The 15,054-nt window shown below is 43.9% G+C and overlaps 1 protein-coding gene across 2 annotated transcripts in view; it reads right to left on the bottom strand.

Annotated features, from left to right (window-relative positions):
• Positions 1-15,054, bottom strand: part of NOL4L (nucleolar protein 4 like) — a 463,439-nt gene that overhangs the window by 310,967 nt on the left and 137,418 nt on the right. For both annotated transcript variants that reach the window (XM_085619487.1, XM_085619488.1), the window contains exon 2: positions 8,034-8,189. In XM_085619487.1, the coding sequence (XP_085475613.1) occupies positions 8,034-8,189 (156 nt within the window). The remainder of the gene's footprint in view (positions 1-8,033; positions 8,190-15,054) is intronic.

Genomic DNA, 15,054 nt, shown 5'->3' with positions numbered 1-15,054 from the left:
TTCCTTCCTCCACGAGAGATCATTATGATTGGCCAATTGCACAATCCCCTTCACAACACGGTTAAACCTCTCCACTGCACCATTACCAGCAGGGTGGTACAGGGAGGTAGTCTTGTGAGAAATGCCATTGTCATTGACAAACCACTTAAAGCTGTCAGAAACGAACTGTGGACCATTGTCGGTTACAATACACTTGGGCAACCCTTCCCTCATGAACACACTCTTTAAGAACTTGATGATGGCTTTAGCATCAGCAGATTGCACAATTTCCACTTCTGGCCATTTAGAAAAATGATCCACCAAGACAATGAGATAAACTTGCTCTCCTTTTTCCCAAATGGGCCCAAAAATGTCAACTCCCAGTCTTGTCCATGGCATACAAGGATTGGACAGTGGTTGAAGGGATGGTTTCAAGGTATGCTGTGACTTATCAGAGTTTTCACAAGCCAGACAGTTCCTCACCCTCCTTTCTATTTTCAGGTCCAACCCCGGTCACCAGTAAGAGGTTTTAACCCTACTCTTAGTCTTCCCAATACCAAGATGCCCTTCATGACAGATATCAAGCAATTTGGATCGAAGGGAAGTGGGGGGTATGACTCTCCCATTTCTGAGGATAAGACCACCTTCTAATGACAACTCGTGCCTCAATTCCCAGAAAGTACGCAAACTGTGGGGTAAGTCTTTCTTTATGGGCCAGCCCTCAACAATATACTTCCCAACCTGGCACAAAGTAGTGTCTCCAGCTTGTGCTGATAACCATTCATGTTGCGAAATACAAGAAATGTCATCCAGAATTTTAGCAACACAAAAAGATTCGATTTCTCCTACGGAGTCATCTGTGCAAGGCAAAGGTAAACGACTCAAACAGTCAGCAACCACATTTTTTGATCCAGGAACATATTGTACATTGTAATTATAATCCAACATTCTCACCGAAATCCGTGCAAGACGGGGAGAGGCAGTTTGTAAACCCTTAGTAGTAAGTACTTTGACCAGGGGTTTATGGTCACTTCTCAGGGTAATGTTAAATCCCCAGACATACTGCCGAAAATGTCCCAAACCCCATGCACATGCTAAAGCCTCACGCTCTATAACGGAGTATCTTTCCTCAGTGGGTGTAATGGAGCGTGAGGCAAAAGCAACAGTCCTCTCAACGCCCAGGCTGTCAATTTGGCTCAAAACCGCCCCCAAACCTTTCTCGCTGGCATCAGTGGTAACAATGGAATGTAGGGAGGGATTAAAACCTTGCAAAGGTGGGGCTCTGCAAATGTCATCTTTTATATCCCCAAAAGCCCTCTCACACTCATCAGACCACACGAATTTGCATCCTTGTTTAACAAGCTGTCTAAGAGGAAAGGTCTTAGAAGAAAAGTCTTTTACAAATTTCGCATAAAATTCAGACAACCCCAAAAAAGCCTTCACTTCATCTTTCTTTTTTGGGGAAGGGGCATCCTTGATAGCTGACAACAACTCTTTTTTTGGTTTGATGCCTTCACCGCAAATTTCATGACCTAAATAGGTAACACTGGTCTCAGCAAATTTACACTTCAGAATGTCAGCGGTAAGACCATACTGTTCCAAAGTCTTAAGAACCCTAAACAAATTCTCATCATGTTCCTCCCTGGTGGTTCCCATGATCATAATGTCATCCTGAAAAATTAACAGGTTGGGCTCATCTTTAAATAGCATATGCATATGCCTCTGAAACATAGCTGCAGCAGAGGCAAGTCCAAAAGGGACTCTCTTAAACCTAAAACATCCAAATGGAGTCACAAATGTAGTGAGGCTTCTGCTGTCAGGATGTAATGCAACCTGGTGGTACGCTGCAGTAAGGTCAACAGTCGAGAACCATTTTATTCCATTAGTACGAGAAAACATCTCACTGATTCTAGGCAAAGGGTATTGATCAATAAGGATATTCTTATTAAGGTCCCTGAGGTCCACACATAAACGGAGCTTGCCGTTGGATTTTTTAGCGCAAACCAAAGGTGCGACCCATTCTGCAGACTCCACGGGTTCAATAATACCACCCTTTTGTAGTTTAACGAGTTCTGATTTTACTTCATCCCTGATGGATAAAGGGATGTTCCTGCATTTATGGATACACGGAACAGCATCTTTTTTTAGTTCAATTTTATGATGAAATCCTTTAAGCTTCCCTATTTTCCCAGAAAATACAGTTTGAAACTTCTCTTTGATATTTATTGCATATGCATCCTCCGATTGCACAGACAAGACGGGATCAGGGCTTTTGGGATCTAGGAATATGCCCAGCTTACCTTGGTCCCTCCACCCCAGTACAGAAGGACCAACGGCAGAAACGTACAATTTGCTAACTGTTTGTCTGTCTTTGAATAGGAAAGGCAGTTCCCTGTAACCCAAAATATCGATAGGTTCTCCTGTGAAAGTCTTGGGTGAAATGTCAGGACTGGCAAGCTTGCGGCCTAACACGGGAATGAATTTTTCCTCCAAGACACTTCTGTTAACAATTGTATAGGGTGATCCCGAATCAGCTACAATGGCAATGTTCACCCCACCAATCTCCATATGGCAGATAGGTTTTTTGCTTTTGCCCTTCACATTCAGAACGTCATCATCAACAAGTAGCACAAAAAGATTCATGTCATCCTCATCAGAGGAATCCGACATGTCATATCCATCAGGTACAACTACTTTCACGTTAGAGTTCTTCCTTTGCTTGCTATGACACATTTTTGCAAAGTGACCAACAATTCCACACTTGGTACATTTCTGTTTCAGGGCAGAGCAGTTTTTGTCGTTCGCCAGATGGAATTTGCTACCACATCTAAAACATCTTTTGTTTCCGGTCAACATGACCTTCGACGAAGACTCATTCCTTGTTTTTAGTTCATGAGAAGCTGTCTTAGTAGTATTTCTAAAGTGTTTCACTTTGGCTACAATAGTTTGATCCTCCTCTGAATGTTGACTTTTCTTTTCAGAAAGAACAGCCTTGGCGCATCTACCTGTCAATTCCGTTCTCTTGACCATGTCAATGATTTCTTGGAGAGGAGCTTCTCCTTTAGCCCACAGTTTCTCCTGGATCTCACGATTCGCAGAACGCATAATTATCTGGTCGCGAATGAATTCACCATGAAGCTCACCAAATCTGCAGGTCAGAGCCAAGTTTTTAAGTGCATAGACAAAATCTTCATTGGACTCCTCTGAATTTTGTTTGCGATGAAAGAACTTGTATCTGTGGACTGACACGCAAACAGTAGGTTTGAAGTAATTCGTAAGATCCTCTAAGGCATGAGCATAAACGTCGTCATCCCCTGCAGCTCTCACTTTCTTATTAATGCTGTTATAAATCTTCATAGTTTTCGCTCCCACGCAGTGCAGCAAAATTTTCTTCTTCCTCTCTGGAGTAAGTTCCTCACCTTCCTCATCAAAAGTAGAGATATAATTCTCGAAGTATTCACGCCAATCTTCCCATTTAAGAGACGAATCACCTGGCGCAGGAATGAAGGGTTGAGGTGGAGAAAGGTTCCAAATATTGCCTGAAGCCATGACAAAATGGAAAAGACGAAAGGAAGAGAGAAAACACAAGAAGAAGGAGAATAAGGAAATAAATAAATAAGAAGAGTGTAAGGGTAGAATAAGAAGGAAGAAGGAAAATAGAGACGAAAATAAGAAGCAAAGCAGATAATACACAACGTAAGGAAACTAAAGTAATATCATGAAGACGCACAAGGTAGTGTGTGCATCACTGAAGAGCCAACTGTGGTAACAATAGTGAAGTAATGCGAAAAAAATTCCAATTTCGCAGTGGTAGCAATCAACGTACAATACACTATGTTATAAGTGTTGAAGAAACCATCCAATGTGATTGGAATGGCAGCAGACAGTGTGCGCATCAATTCACTTCAATAAATCTGAGTGAGCGCATCACTGTGAAGAAATGAAGAGATGAAGCGTGTAAACGCGTACAAGACGCTCTTAAAATGGCCGCTGAGATTGAAATGTGAGCCCAATTCAAAATGTCCGCCAATGCGTTCCAGTGACGCGGTATGTGCCAACACGCTGATCCCTGAGGTGAAGCGCCTTTGTTAGAATACAGGAAACCGCCAGAAAGAGGCAACGTCCCTTAAGATGCAAGGCGTGGGGGGAATCAAGCGCACAATAGCGAAGCACAACAGTCAATGGCCCAAAATTCAAAGACGATGCGGGAGAGCGCCACAACATAAGTCAGCATGGATCTCACCGTAAATTTGAATAGCACCAACGTGGCAGAATTTAACGCCGTCCCGAAAGTCCACGAGGGTCGTCGTCCAGCACCAACGTGGCAGAATTTGACGCCGTCTTGAAGGTCTACGAGGGTCGTGAAAGAATCAGGAGTGTACGAGACACGAACTCACACGCAGGTCCGCAGTGGCGTCAGGGCACTCGTCGCCAATTTGTAAAGATGAAATCCGGAAACAGGTAAGGTAGAATAAATGAAGTTTAATCCGGTAAAGCCCTGACACCAAGAGGCGTCTAACAATCTACCTGGCAAGCTGTCAACTGTCCTTCCAACCGTCACCCTCGCCCAAGGTTCCAGAATAGAACGGGGAAACGTCATGGAACCTTGGGCGAAGGCTCGAGGCAGATGGTAGCGCGAGGCAAGTCGCGAGGACAGATAGAAGTAAACACAACACAAACAACATGGATTTAACAGTTCACTTTCAGTGCCATGGCCATATCCGAATATTACTGCAATGTCTTTTAATCTTAATTGAATGCAAAACCGCTCCAGGATGAAGAAATAAAACAGTGAAGGAAACTGTCTGGCTGATGTGAAAATATGAACCTACTTTCAGTAGAAAAGCCATGAGTATCTAACTCATCAAAAGTCAAACCTTGAATTGAATTTCACTAACTAGTTTAGCAAAATTATTAACAACTGAATTAATTTCCAAGCTAAACACATTTAATCAGATCTGTCGTTGATGGAAATAGAAGACCCTGTTAAATTCACTTAAACAATGCTCAGCTCCTGAATAAGTGCTGGGCAGCCTAATTGAAAGAAATGATTTCTCCAAATCATCAAGGAAGTTTTGTATAGACAGAACCTTAAGACCTGAAGGGCTGACTGTACCTCGACTAAAACAGGAGAGGCAGGGCTCATTCTCTTTGTTTAATTTAGGTCCCATGGCATCCTGGCTACACCAGTGTGGACCTCCCTTCTCTCTTGCAAGTTGGTCTGTTGAGCAAGAGACATGACCCAAACTTGAGCAATGGGGATTATGTCCGCCCGGAAAAAGTTGAACTTATGAATCATACCTGTTGTCAGAGAAAGAGCAGAAAACACAAAAGACAGCCCATCGAGTCATTAAAAGGGCACTTTTTAAAAGCATTTTATGTGCCTACCTGATAGGAAGCTTTGGCATTATGTATGTTCTGTTTTTGTGGAAAGATATTAGATGTGTTTATGTAGCCCTTGGTTCTCTTTAGTCATTTGTGAGTGGATGGAGACACAGGGCAAGGTGCAGCTCTCTGTCCCAACAGATGAGATCAGAAGCTATGCAACTGGTGGTTCCATCCCAATAACTCCATTGCTGAGTGGCATGAAGATTACTTTGAAGGGCTTCCTGATGTCACAGGGCCTCCTAATATTGTGATGGCCCCAAAACTGTGCAATATTCCTATATTGAGTATTTGGATATTGAGGGCCTCTGAAGGCCAAGGAACCTCTTGACGTACCTTTGACACTGCAAATGGGAGCGCATTAAATCACTGCGATCAGGCAAACGAGAGCTCTTCTTGAAGGAGTGTTGGTTGTGGATTCAGTATAACCTAGAGCAGATTTTTCTAACCCAATTCGGTCATTAAAAGTTAGATCTTCTTCCTTCTGCCTTATGATTGGCCAATGTTAGTCTTATCTGATAAGCACTGCCACAGGAACTTCACCTGGAATTGTACCCAAGGAGCTTCTGTAAGCCATCTAGGTGCCTTTCATAGAATCCTGTATGGTACTACACTGCTAAGAAGGATCTCTTAACCAAAACGGTCATCTGACAGGCTGTGCGCTCCCTTCATAGATGCTTCCAAAAGTGTCACAATAAAAAACAAACATTGTGCTTCTTTTTGGGGAGTTAAAGGGTAAATAGAAAACCAGTAATCAAGAAGACTTTCAAATACAATCCTTATAAAAAAAGGGTTTTAATCTCAACTCGGGAATAAATTCACTCCTCTTCTTGTCCTACATGCCTCTGCCAGGGCATTTTGAGGCCAAGAAGTGAAAAAACATTGCACAGTTACCCACATCTTCATTCAATTGTTCATCGTATAATAAATTGCACACAGGCATGTGATTAGAAACCTTTTGTAGGACAGTGAAGAAACATTTTAAACATGCTGGCAGGTACCATTGTACTTCAAAAGGCAGGACAAAGGATGTCCGGGGGCATCAGATTCTGGAGAGAAGGCAGTATTTGACATTTAAAAGAGACCCAGCATAAAGAGTTTAAAGGTTGTGTGTATGCAGATAGGCCCTCCTTTCTCCCAACCAATCATCATGCCCCAGGATATGACATGATAATCAAGGGTCTTATGCATGATAATGCAGGACCCTCTCCCAGCCAATGACCATGCTACAGGATGTGACGAGACAATGATAGGCCTTCTCACAATAAATTACTATGTGCCAAGATATGAGGTGCTAATGTTAGGTATTTTCTGACCATGCTCCAGGATATGATATAACAATGCACTGCCCTCTCCCAGCCAATACCAAGATCCAGGATATGAAATAATAATGAAGTCCTCTCCCAGCCAATGACCATGCTCCGGGTTATGATACAATAATGAAACCCTCTCCCAGCCAATACCATGTTCCAGGATATGATATAATAATGAAGCCCTCTCCCAGCCAATGACCATGCTCCAGGATATGATATAACAATGCACTGCCCTCTCCCAGCCAATGCCATGCTTCAGGATATGAAATAATAATGAAGCCCTCTCCCAGCCAATGACCATGCTCCGGGATATGATATAATAATGAAACCCTCTCCCAGCTAATACCATGCTCCAGGATATGATATAATAATGAAACCCTCTCCCAGCCAATACCATGCTCCAGGATATGAAATAATAATGAAGCCCTCTCCCTGCCAATGACCATGCTCCGGGATATGAAATAATAATGAAACCCTCTCCCAGCCAATACCATGCTTCAGGATATGAAATAATAATGAAGCCCTCTCCCAGCCAATGGCCATGCTCCGGGATATGATACAATAATGAAACCCTCTCCCAGCCAGTACCATGCTCCAGGATGTGAAATAATAATGAAGCCCTCTCCCAGCCAATGACCATGCTCCGGGATATGAAATAATAATGAAACCCTCTTCCAGCCAATACCAAGATCCAGGATATGAAATAATAATGAAGCCCTCTCCCAGCCAATGGCCATGCTCCGGGATATGATACAATAATGAAGCCCTCTCACAGCCAATGACCATGCTCCGGGATATGATACAATAATGAAACCCTCTCACAGCCAATGACCATGCTCTGGGATATGATACAATAATGAAACCCTCTCCCAGCCAATACCATGCTCCAGGATATGATATAATAATGAGCCCTCTCCCAGCCAATACCATGTGCCAGGATATGATGTAATAATGAAGCCCTCTCCTAGCCAATACCATGTGCCAGGATATGATGTAATAATGAAGCCCTCTCCCAGCCAATGACCATGCTCCAGGATATGACATGAAAATCTTCTGTCCTCTCACATCCAGCAAATGTGAGCCAGGAAATGACAGGATAATATTTGGCATTGTCTGACCATGATCCAGAATATGATATAATAATGCCGGTCCCTCAGTCAGCCAATGACCGTGCTGTAGGATATGACATGACAATATAGGCCTTCCCTCAGCCAATTACAATGAACCAGGATATGCCATGATGATGACAGGCGTCCTGTGAGCATGCTCCTGAATATGCGCTGATAATGCAGGAACCTCTTTCAGCCAATGACGATTCTCCATGATACATGACATGATATTACAGGGCACACTCACCGCTCTGTAGGTTTTCTTCTGCCCGGCATGTTTGGGCGCTTTTCCTGGCTCCACCGAGGTCTCCACATGCATGGAATAGATGATGTCGAAGAAATCTTCCACCACAGCGACCCGCTTCAGAGAAACCCCCTCGGGCTCTGACAGTCCATCTGCCCCCTGAAACAGAGCAGACAAGGCGTGTTAGTGCTGGCGGTGGGAGACAGGGTGATGACATGGGCCTGAGGCGTGTTGGGAGGGGGTGAGGGAAGCACGGGCTTCGTTCCCAGCTAGGCCTGAAGAGAGAGTTACAGGAGGGAGGGCCATGGAAGGCCCAGTGCTCAGCAGCGACGTCATCTCACAAGCCCCAGCACCTTAAAAACATGTGCAGAAGGAAAGACATATGTGCAAAGTACACTTTTCAACATTAAGGTTGACACGTGTCCTTTGACTGGACGAATGTGGCTCGTGTTTAAAATATGCTTGTTCTAAAAGTATGTGCGTGTCTGGATGACAATTATGTACATCGACAAGCCCTCTATGAAAGCACTACTACACATGTCAAACGTTATGGGAATTGTAATTTAAAAAAATATTAAAGCCTATAGTTTTGTGGGGCACATGTATTTTATGCATGTGCCCCCTTTCTAGACTTACCCTCTTGAAACTGCAAAGACTGATCTATCTTCGCATACTTTGTGCACCCGTGAGGCATGCCGGGATAGGCGTGGAACGTGCATTAGTAGGCACGTTGTCACTGTAGATATGTGTATGTTGGATGTATGTATTCGGGTTTATTTCCAGTTTATTTCTTGGAAATAACTTCGTATATCAGTACCACGGAGAGCAGTGTGACACTGGGGAAATGTACCATGTCGCATCATATCCCTGTCACACCCTGGGCACTTCTCTCTCTCAGTGTGAGGGATGTGTTATCTCCGGGTCCAGAGGTGTCCTCAGTAACTCAGAGAATGAGAAGAAAAGCATACACATATTGAGTGGCTTATGCAACCCCTTGGCAGCACTGTGTTACTGTCCAGTTATGTGCCAGCACAATCAGATTTGCAATGTGTTGTAATAATAATTTTAATAACATTTAGTATTGTATTATAGCATTTGTATAGCGCCCACTATCCCTTTGTGGGGCACTTAAGCACTTCTCCACACGCATATGTGGTTGTTGTGCGACGTCTTTACTTTCAGCCTAAAAGTGCTTGCGGCATAGACTTCTGGTTTTATATTATTTATTTGATATATCAGGCGTTACTGTTACCCAGTCCAACGAGGCCCCCTTTATCAACCTCAGAATGAGAACAAGCATTGAAAATGCAATAGGCCCCGCCTTTTATTAAGTTAAAGCCATTTGCTTTGCAAATGGTATTATATAGCAAAGCAAATGGCTTTAACTTAATAAAAGGCGAGGCCTATTGCATTTTCAATGCTTGTTTTAATACAAATTAAGCAGTGCCTCCAAGCCAACCTGAGGGCTAAGGTACACATGGTATAATGGCGGCCATCTCCTACGTGTGATCTGGAATCTTGTCTGTTTCTTTTTGGTCGCATAATTTGCTGACAGTGTTGAGTACACTTTGGTAGCACCGGCCATCACTCACTCATGACCACGGGTGGAGCGGCACAGTGCGGAGAGGAAACCATTACTCGACGACCCCTCTTCCGTTCTGCAAGCCCGTCCTTGTTCCAGCTGCTCTGTACCTGTGCGCCCGCTCTACTTGCAATCCCGCCCCTACCGACATTGCTGACTATGGAGTAAGTTTGGCAATCTCTTTAATGCTAGAAATAGATGGCAGACAGACAATTTTGCTTTTTGCTGTGACTTAAAATATTTCCGCTCTTGCTTGAATGAGATTTAGAAGTGACCTCTCACCCCAGCCCGTTTTGTCAAATGAAACTGAGCGCTGTGCAGATGTCGCTCAGATGTTCATTTAGATATCGGTTGCGGGTGGCATCTTTCCGGCCCCTTTTTTGGCGTGTGCTCCAAGAACAACAAAGAAGCCGATTGGTTGTTGGCGCCCAGTGTTCTCTGCTGCCTGCCCTATTTCACAAATGCAGTCTCAATTTCAAAACTTCTTGTGGTCTCTGAAATAAATGAAGGTTTACCTGTACAGTCTATCATTGAGGTTAAGCACGTTTACCGGATTTGCTAAGGACAAAGTGGAGCTTGCGCAGTGCTTCATACGGGAGGGACGTCACTCTGCGCTGCCGACTCTGGTGCAGGAAACCAGGGTTCAAGCCTCAAGGTCGCGTCCACTTCATGTGATTCTGGGCAAATCACTTAATCTCCCCGTGCCTGAATGTGTAATGTAAATACGGTGCTATGTAAAGCGCTCCAATACCTTTGGGTCGAGTTCGCGCTATATAAAATATGCAACAAAAAAAAAAATTTAAAAAAAATAAACGTGGCCTTACCGGTACCAAAAAGCAGCGGAGCTTGAAAGAGCAGTCTCTTCCCTGTCCGGAGCCCTCCTACAGAGCTCCACGCAGCCTCGGCGCTGCACCTTCCCGTCCCACCTCCCTCTCTGAAACCCGCAGCTCCCCGAACCTCCAGCCATGGCAGAGGTAGAGCCTCCCCCGTCGCTGATTAACGACTCGGACCCCACAGCTTCCAACGCATCTGCCCGGCTGCCGACCTCCCCCGAGGGGCGGCACTAGCCCACGGGAGGCTGATGATCATGGCACTGCTGCCCATCTTCTACGGAGCCCTGCGGAGCGTGACCTGCGCCAAGAGCAAGATATGGAGCTTAGAGGGGTATGGTGTATGTAGGAAGAGAGTGAATTGGCCATGTGTGTGCAGGAGATAAATGAAGGGATAGTCTTTTTCTCTTTTAGAGCCGTCCCAGTTGCACTGGCTCGTGAGCCGTCCCAGTTGGACTGACTCGCATGACTGGTTTCTTATCTTTATGGGGCCATGTGTTTGGCCCCATAAAGATAAGAAAACCTTTTACGCCAGCAGTAAGTCGGGGCAGCCAGTCCAACTGGGACGGCTCTAAAAGAGAAAAGTGTACGTCACGAGACGCTCCTTTGCAATGGCTGGCCACCGTTTAGCATAAACAGTGACACCAGCCAATGGAAAGGAGGGGCGGGGCTTAAAGCCCACTATAGAAATCTAACCAAAACGTTAAATCTCGCCAGCGAGACTGCGCATGTCTGCGCAGTCTTACGTCAGGCGAGACCTAAAAAGCAGATTTTGCCCTGCTCAGGTACAAAACTGTTGACGGTAGGTTTCACGACCATTTCTTCAGCAGGTGCATTACCCTACTAGACTATATTTGCAGGTATCTTACCAGTCTCAAGGACGCTGGTGAATCAGGGTGTTCAACATGAGTAGGTCATATTGCACAGTCTATCAGTATAGTTCTGAGTGGACACGAAATGCAAACACATGGCAACGCTGGCTGTCGTGGCTACTGCAGGCCCGGAGCCAGTGACCCGTGAGGTTATCTGTGTTCTACGTCGTCATTTTGTGGGTGTCAGTGTGAAGGGCCTCAAGAGTATACCAGGGCACAGAGATGCTGATTACATTTCGCTCCTGGCGGCTGTACCCAGGCACCTGTCGTCGTCGGTAACCTGTAGCTTAAGGAATGTACCCGTGACCAGATCTTGAGAACTAAAAACCGGGACATTCTGCAAAAATAGAAGAAGGACTACAATATTACATCAACGGTGCTGCGCAAAATGACAACTCTTAACATAGGAACACAGAAAAAGCACTAAGAACATACATAAAATGTAATTTCGAAAACCAGCATAATACCTGTAAATTAAATTGCTTACTTATAACAGATGCTAACCAGCACTACTTTAGAACAATGAATAAGTGCCTCTCACTGGTTTCAGCCGACCCCCTCTAAAAACCGGGACATGAGCCCATATTGCCAAAATCTGCCAGGACAGCTGTTGAAAACCCGGGACTGTCCGGGCAAATGCGGGACGTCTGGTCACCATAGCCCGAGTGCCCACCGGCCCCACCCTCACCCACCATGACACGCACTTTATTTCATCCATATATTCACAGAGACAAGCCCACTCCCCTGTGCTCAGCACCCGCCCTAGCTACACCACAATCAGAAACATGTTGTGGGCAGTGTGGCTGTAACAAACGTTTAGGTGACTCATCCGACAGCGAGAGGGTGAAAGTAGCGTTACAGCCCAGGGGAGGCAGCACCCACGGGGAGCAGGGGAGCACGGGAGGTGAGATCCGACAGGCCCTCAGTTAGAAGAGGAGGCTAAGGTGTCAGTGACGTCAGAGCGGGGGCAACACGCTGAACGGAGGGTCCACTAAGAATAGAAATCCTGGGGAGCAACACAGGCTACAAGGAGGGATCTAAAGGCGGGTACCATACCCAGCAGACGCACAACGCCCATTGGGCTCAAAGGGCTTCAATGTCCTTACATGCTTGACACGTGACAACTGACCTATGTTCACTTTCTTTATTTCCTGCTTACCATTATAAGAACTCTTCTACTTTCTTTTTAACTCCTCGGTGTGTGTTATCACTTTTAAAGAATGCCACCATTCTATTAAGGGTAGAACAACTGTAACAAACTTAAGGGATAACGTGTGCTACTTGCCACAAAGTTCTTCAGTGCTTTGTCAGGGGTAATAAGCACCCTATAAATACAATTTACAATAGTAAGGGACAAAGAGTAACATACACAGTAAGCTACTCATCTACAAACAGCATCGGAATTGAGGTGAGATCTATCAGGCCTCCGAACAGATAAGGCATTTAGGGATTACCATATCCAATGATACAAGAGTGGGGCCGCACAATGAATGATGGGGTTCAAAGAGACCAGATTCCCCATGGCGCAGCCCAGAAAGGAGGTGCGATCTAACAGGCTGGCGGATAGGAGGAATTTGTGGGCTACCATATTTTAGGACATTAAGTAATGTGACAAGGTCCTGGGTATGCATGTTGAATGTTGGGGTGCATCAAGTGAAGTGTAAGGGGTAGAGACTCTGGATACAGACACAGTGTTCTGGCCCCTACCAGCCCCCACCAGCACCGTGGAGGAACAGACGATAGACACTGCAATGAGGACACAGCCTTCCCTCGCGCCACCCGTGCTCCCGGACAAACACCCCGACCTACACTAGCCCCCCAGTGCCACACTGCAGGAGTCCTCAACTAGAATGGTACCTTGGAGCATGTCTGAGTAGAGGCAGCTTATCCCACTCCGCAAGCCAATTGGGAAAACGCTAGATTTTTCAAGTTAATCATTGACTATGTAAATGACTTCCATATAGATACATCGTATGTAAGCGTATTGTAGGTGGAAATCCCAAATCTGGCATGGATATATTCGTCCTCGACCTCCAACAGATATCCCGGTCTACAAGGGTTCAGCCTGGAGTGTGGAGGTAAGTGGTACTGTCTAGTAACTGAGGTTTACTAAAGTAAAATAGTATGAGGCCCAATGTATGGAGCACCAGTGTGGACTGAGAATAGGAAACTACAAAGAGTGAAGCAAAGTTTGGCAACCCTTTTTGAGTCTAAACAAGACATCTACTGTGACTAAATCAGAGATAACATTCAGGCTATTATGTATTCTCACTACAGAGACAATGTCGTTATTCTGGGTCTATTTAGGGAGAGAGGAACCTTTGTCATTAATGGCACCAATTTTCCAAGAATCAGCTAGGGAGTCAACAATAAAAAGTCGAGGACACCTTGGCTGATTGTTACAAGTTGGGTAAACTAGAGAAGAACTTTTCAACTTGTACCACAATTGTCAAATCCGGCATTTGAAAGATACCTTAAAGAGAAATTAATGTTAACAAGCACCTTGGGAAATATTAGAAATGGACATTTCAGGATCATGGCGTAGCCAGAATATTAAGAAGCATTCATTTTCATGCAACCGGAATATGTGGCCCATGAATATAAGAAAAGAAATGACACATTTTTCTTATACTGTTATAATGTTGCACTGAGCATTGTATGTTATCCACTGAAAGAGGCACTGTCGAGGTTGTCACTTGTGAATGTGAGGCTATCCATCTGCTCAATTAAGCTTATATTACTCCTATAATGTAAGTGAATGGTAGTAAAAAAAATAGACAAGATGAAATGTAATCTCCCATAATAGACAACTAACGTATAACTACTTTGGCTCTCATTCATTTTGTAATGACTGGAAACAGTGAATAAGAAATAGTTAAAGATTTGAACTAAAATATATGTTGCTACTAATTGGTAAAAATCAGATTATGGAGATTTGAAATGTAATTAGTGATAATGTAAAAAAAATGTCCTTTTAAAGTAAAAGTTGTTATGGCTTAGTCATTTTTAAATAAAGAATAAAATATATGTGAAATTGAGTTACAGTGTGAGCATTTATAGGCTTTTTCCAGCTTCAAGGTGTCCCATTTCCCCCTCTGATCTTAGACACCAAAAATAGGATTGAGTGGTTATCAGTTCTCAAAGAAGTGTACTTCTCAGGCAAATCAATTTAAAACATAACAATACTATATGTAGACCCTACCTCTTTTGTTACATTCAATAGATTCAGTAGAGACTAATCAAAGAATATTGAAAATTAGAAAGGACACCACCAGTGGTAAATTAGACATGCAAAAGCCTGATGTGATAAACGCAAAACCAATTAACTGATCCGACAATAGATTCTAATTTTGTTTGCAGATGATACCACCTTTTGTTTTTCTTTGACAACCATCAAGCTGAAACATTACTGTGGATGGTAAGAATGACACCTGAAGGGATAAACAGTAATCAAATAAACATAACACACAATTGAACTCTAGTGTGATACAAATCACCAACCAAGGAAGAAACTGAGAATGAAAAAAATGAATGGAAGAATTATGCAGAATTACAAAGCAACAGTATATGAATTCATAGATGCTTATACTAACCCAGATATTTGCTGGAATACAAAATAGTATGTAATAGTTTCCATGGTTCATTATTAACAGAAAACTGTAGCTTATGAAACTCAATGGAATGCTACTATACTTATCAGGACAACATTTAAAAAGCAGATAAAAAAAATAGAAATACCA

The sequence above is a fragment of the Triturus cristatus genome, chromosome 7 (assembly GCF_964204655.1).
Source record: "Triturus cristatus chromosome 7, aTriCri1.1, whole genome shotgun sequence".
Taxonomy (NCBI): Eukaryota; Metazoa; Chordata; class Amphibia; order Caudata; family Salamandridae; genus Triturus; species Triturus cristatus.
This window is presented reverse-complemented; position numbering and strand designations above follow the sequence as displayed.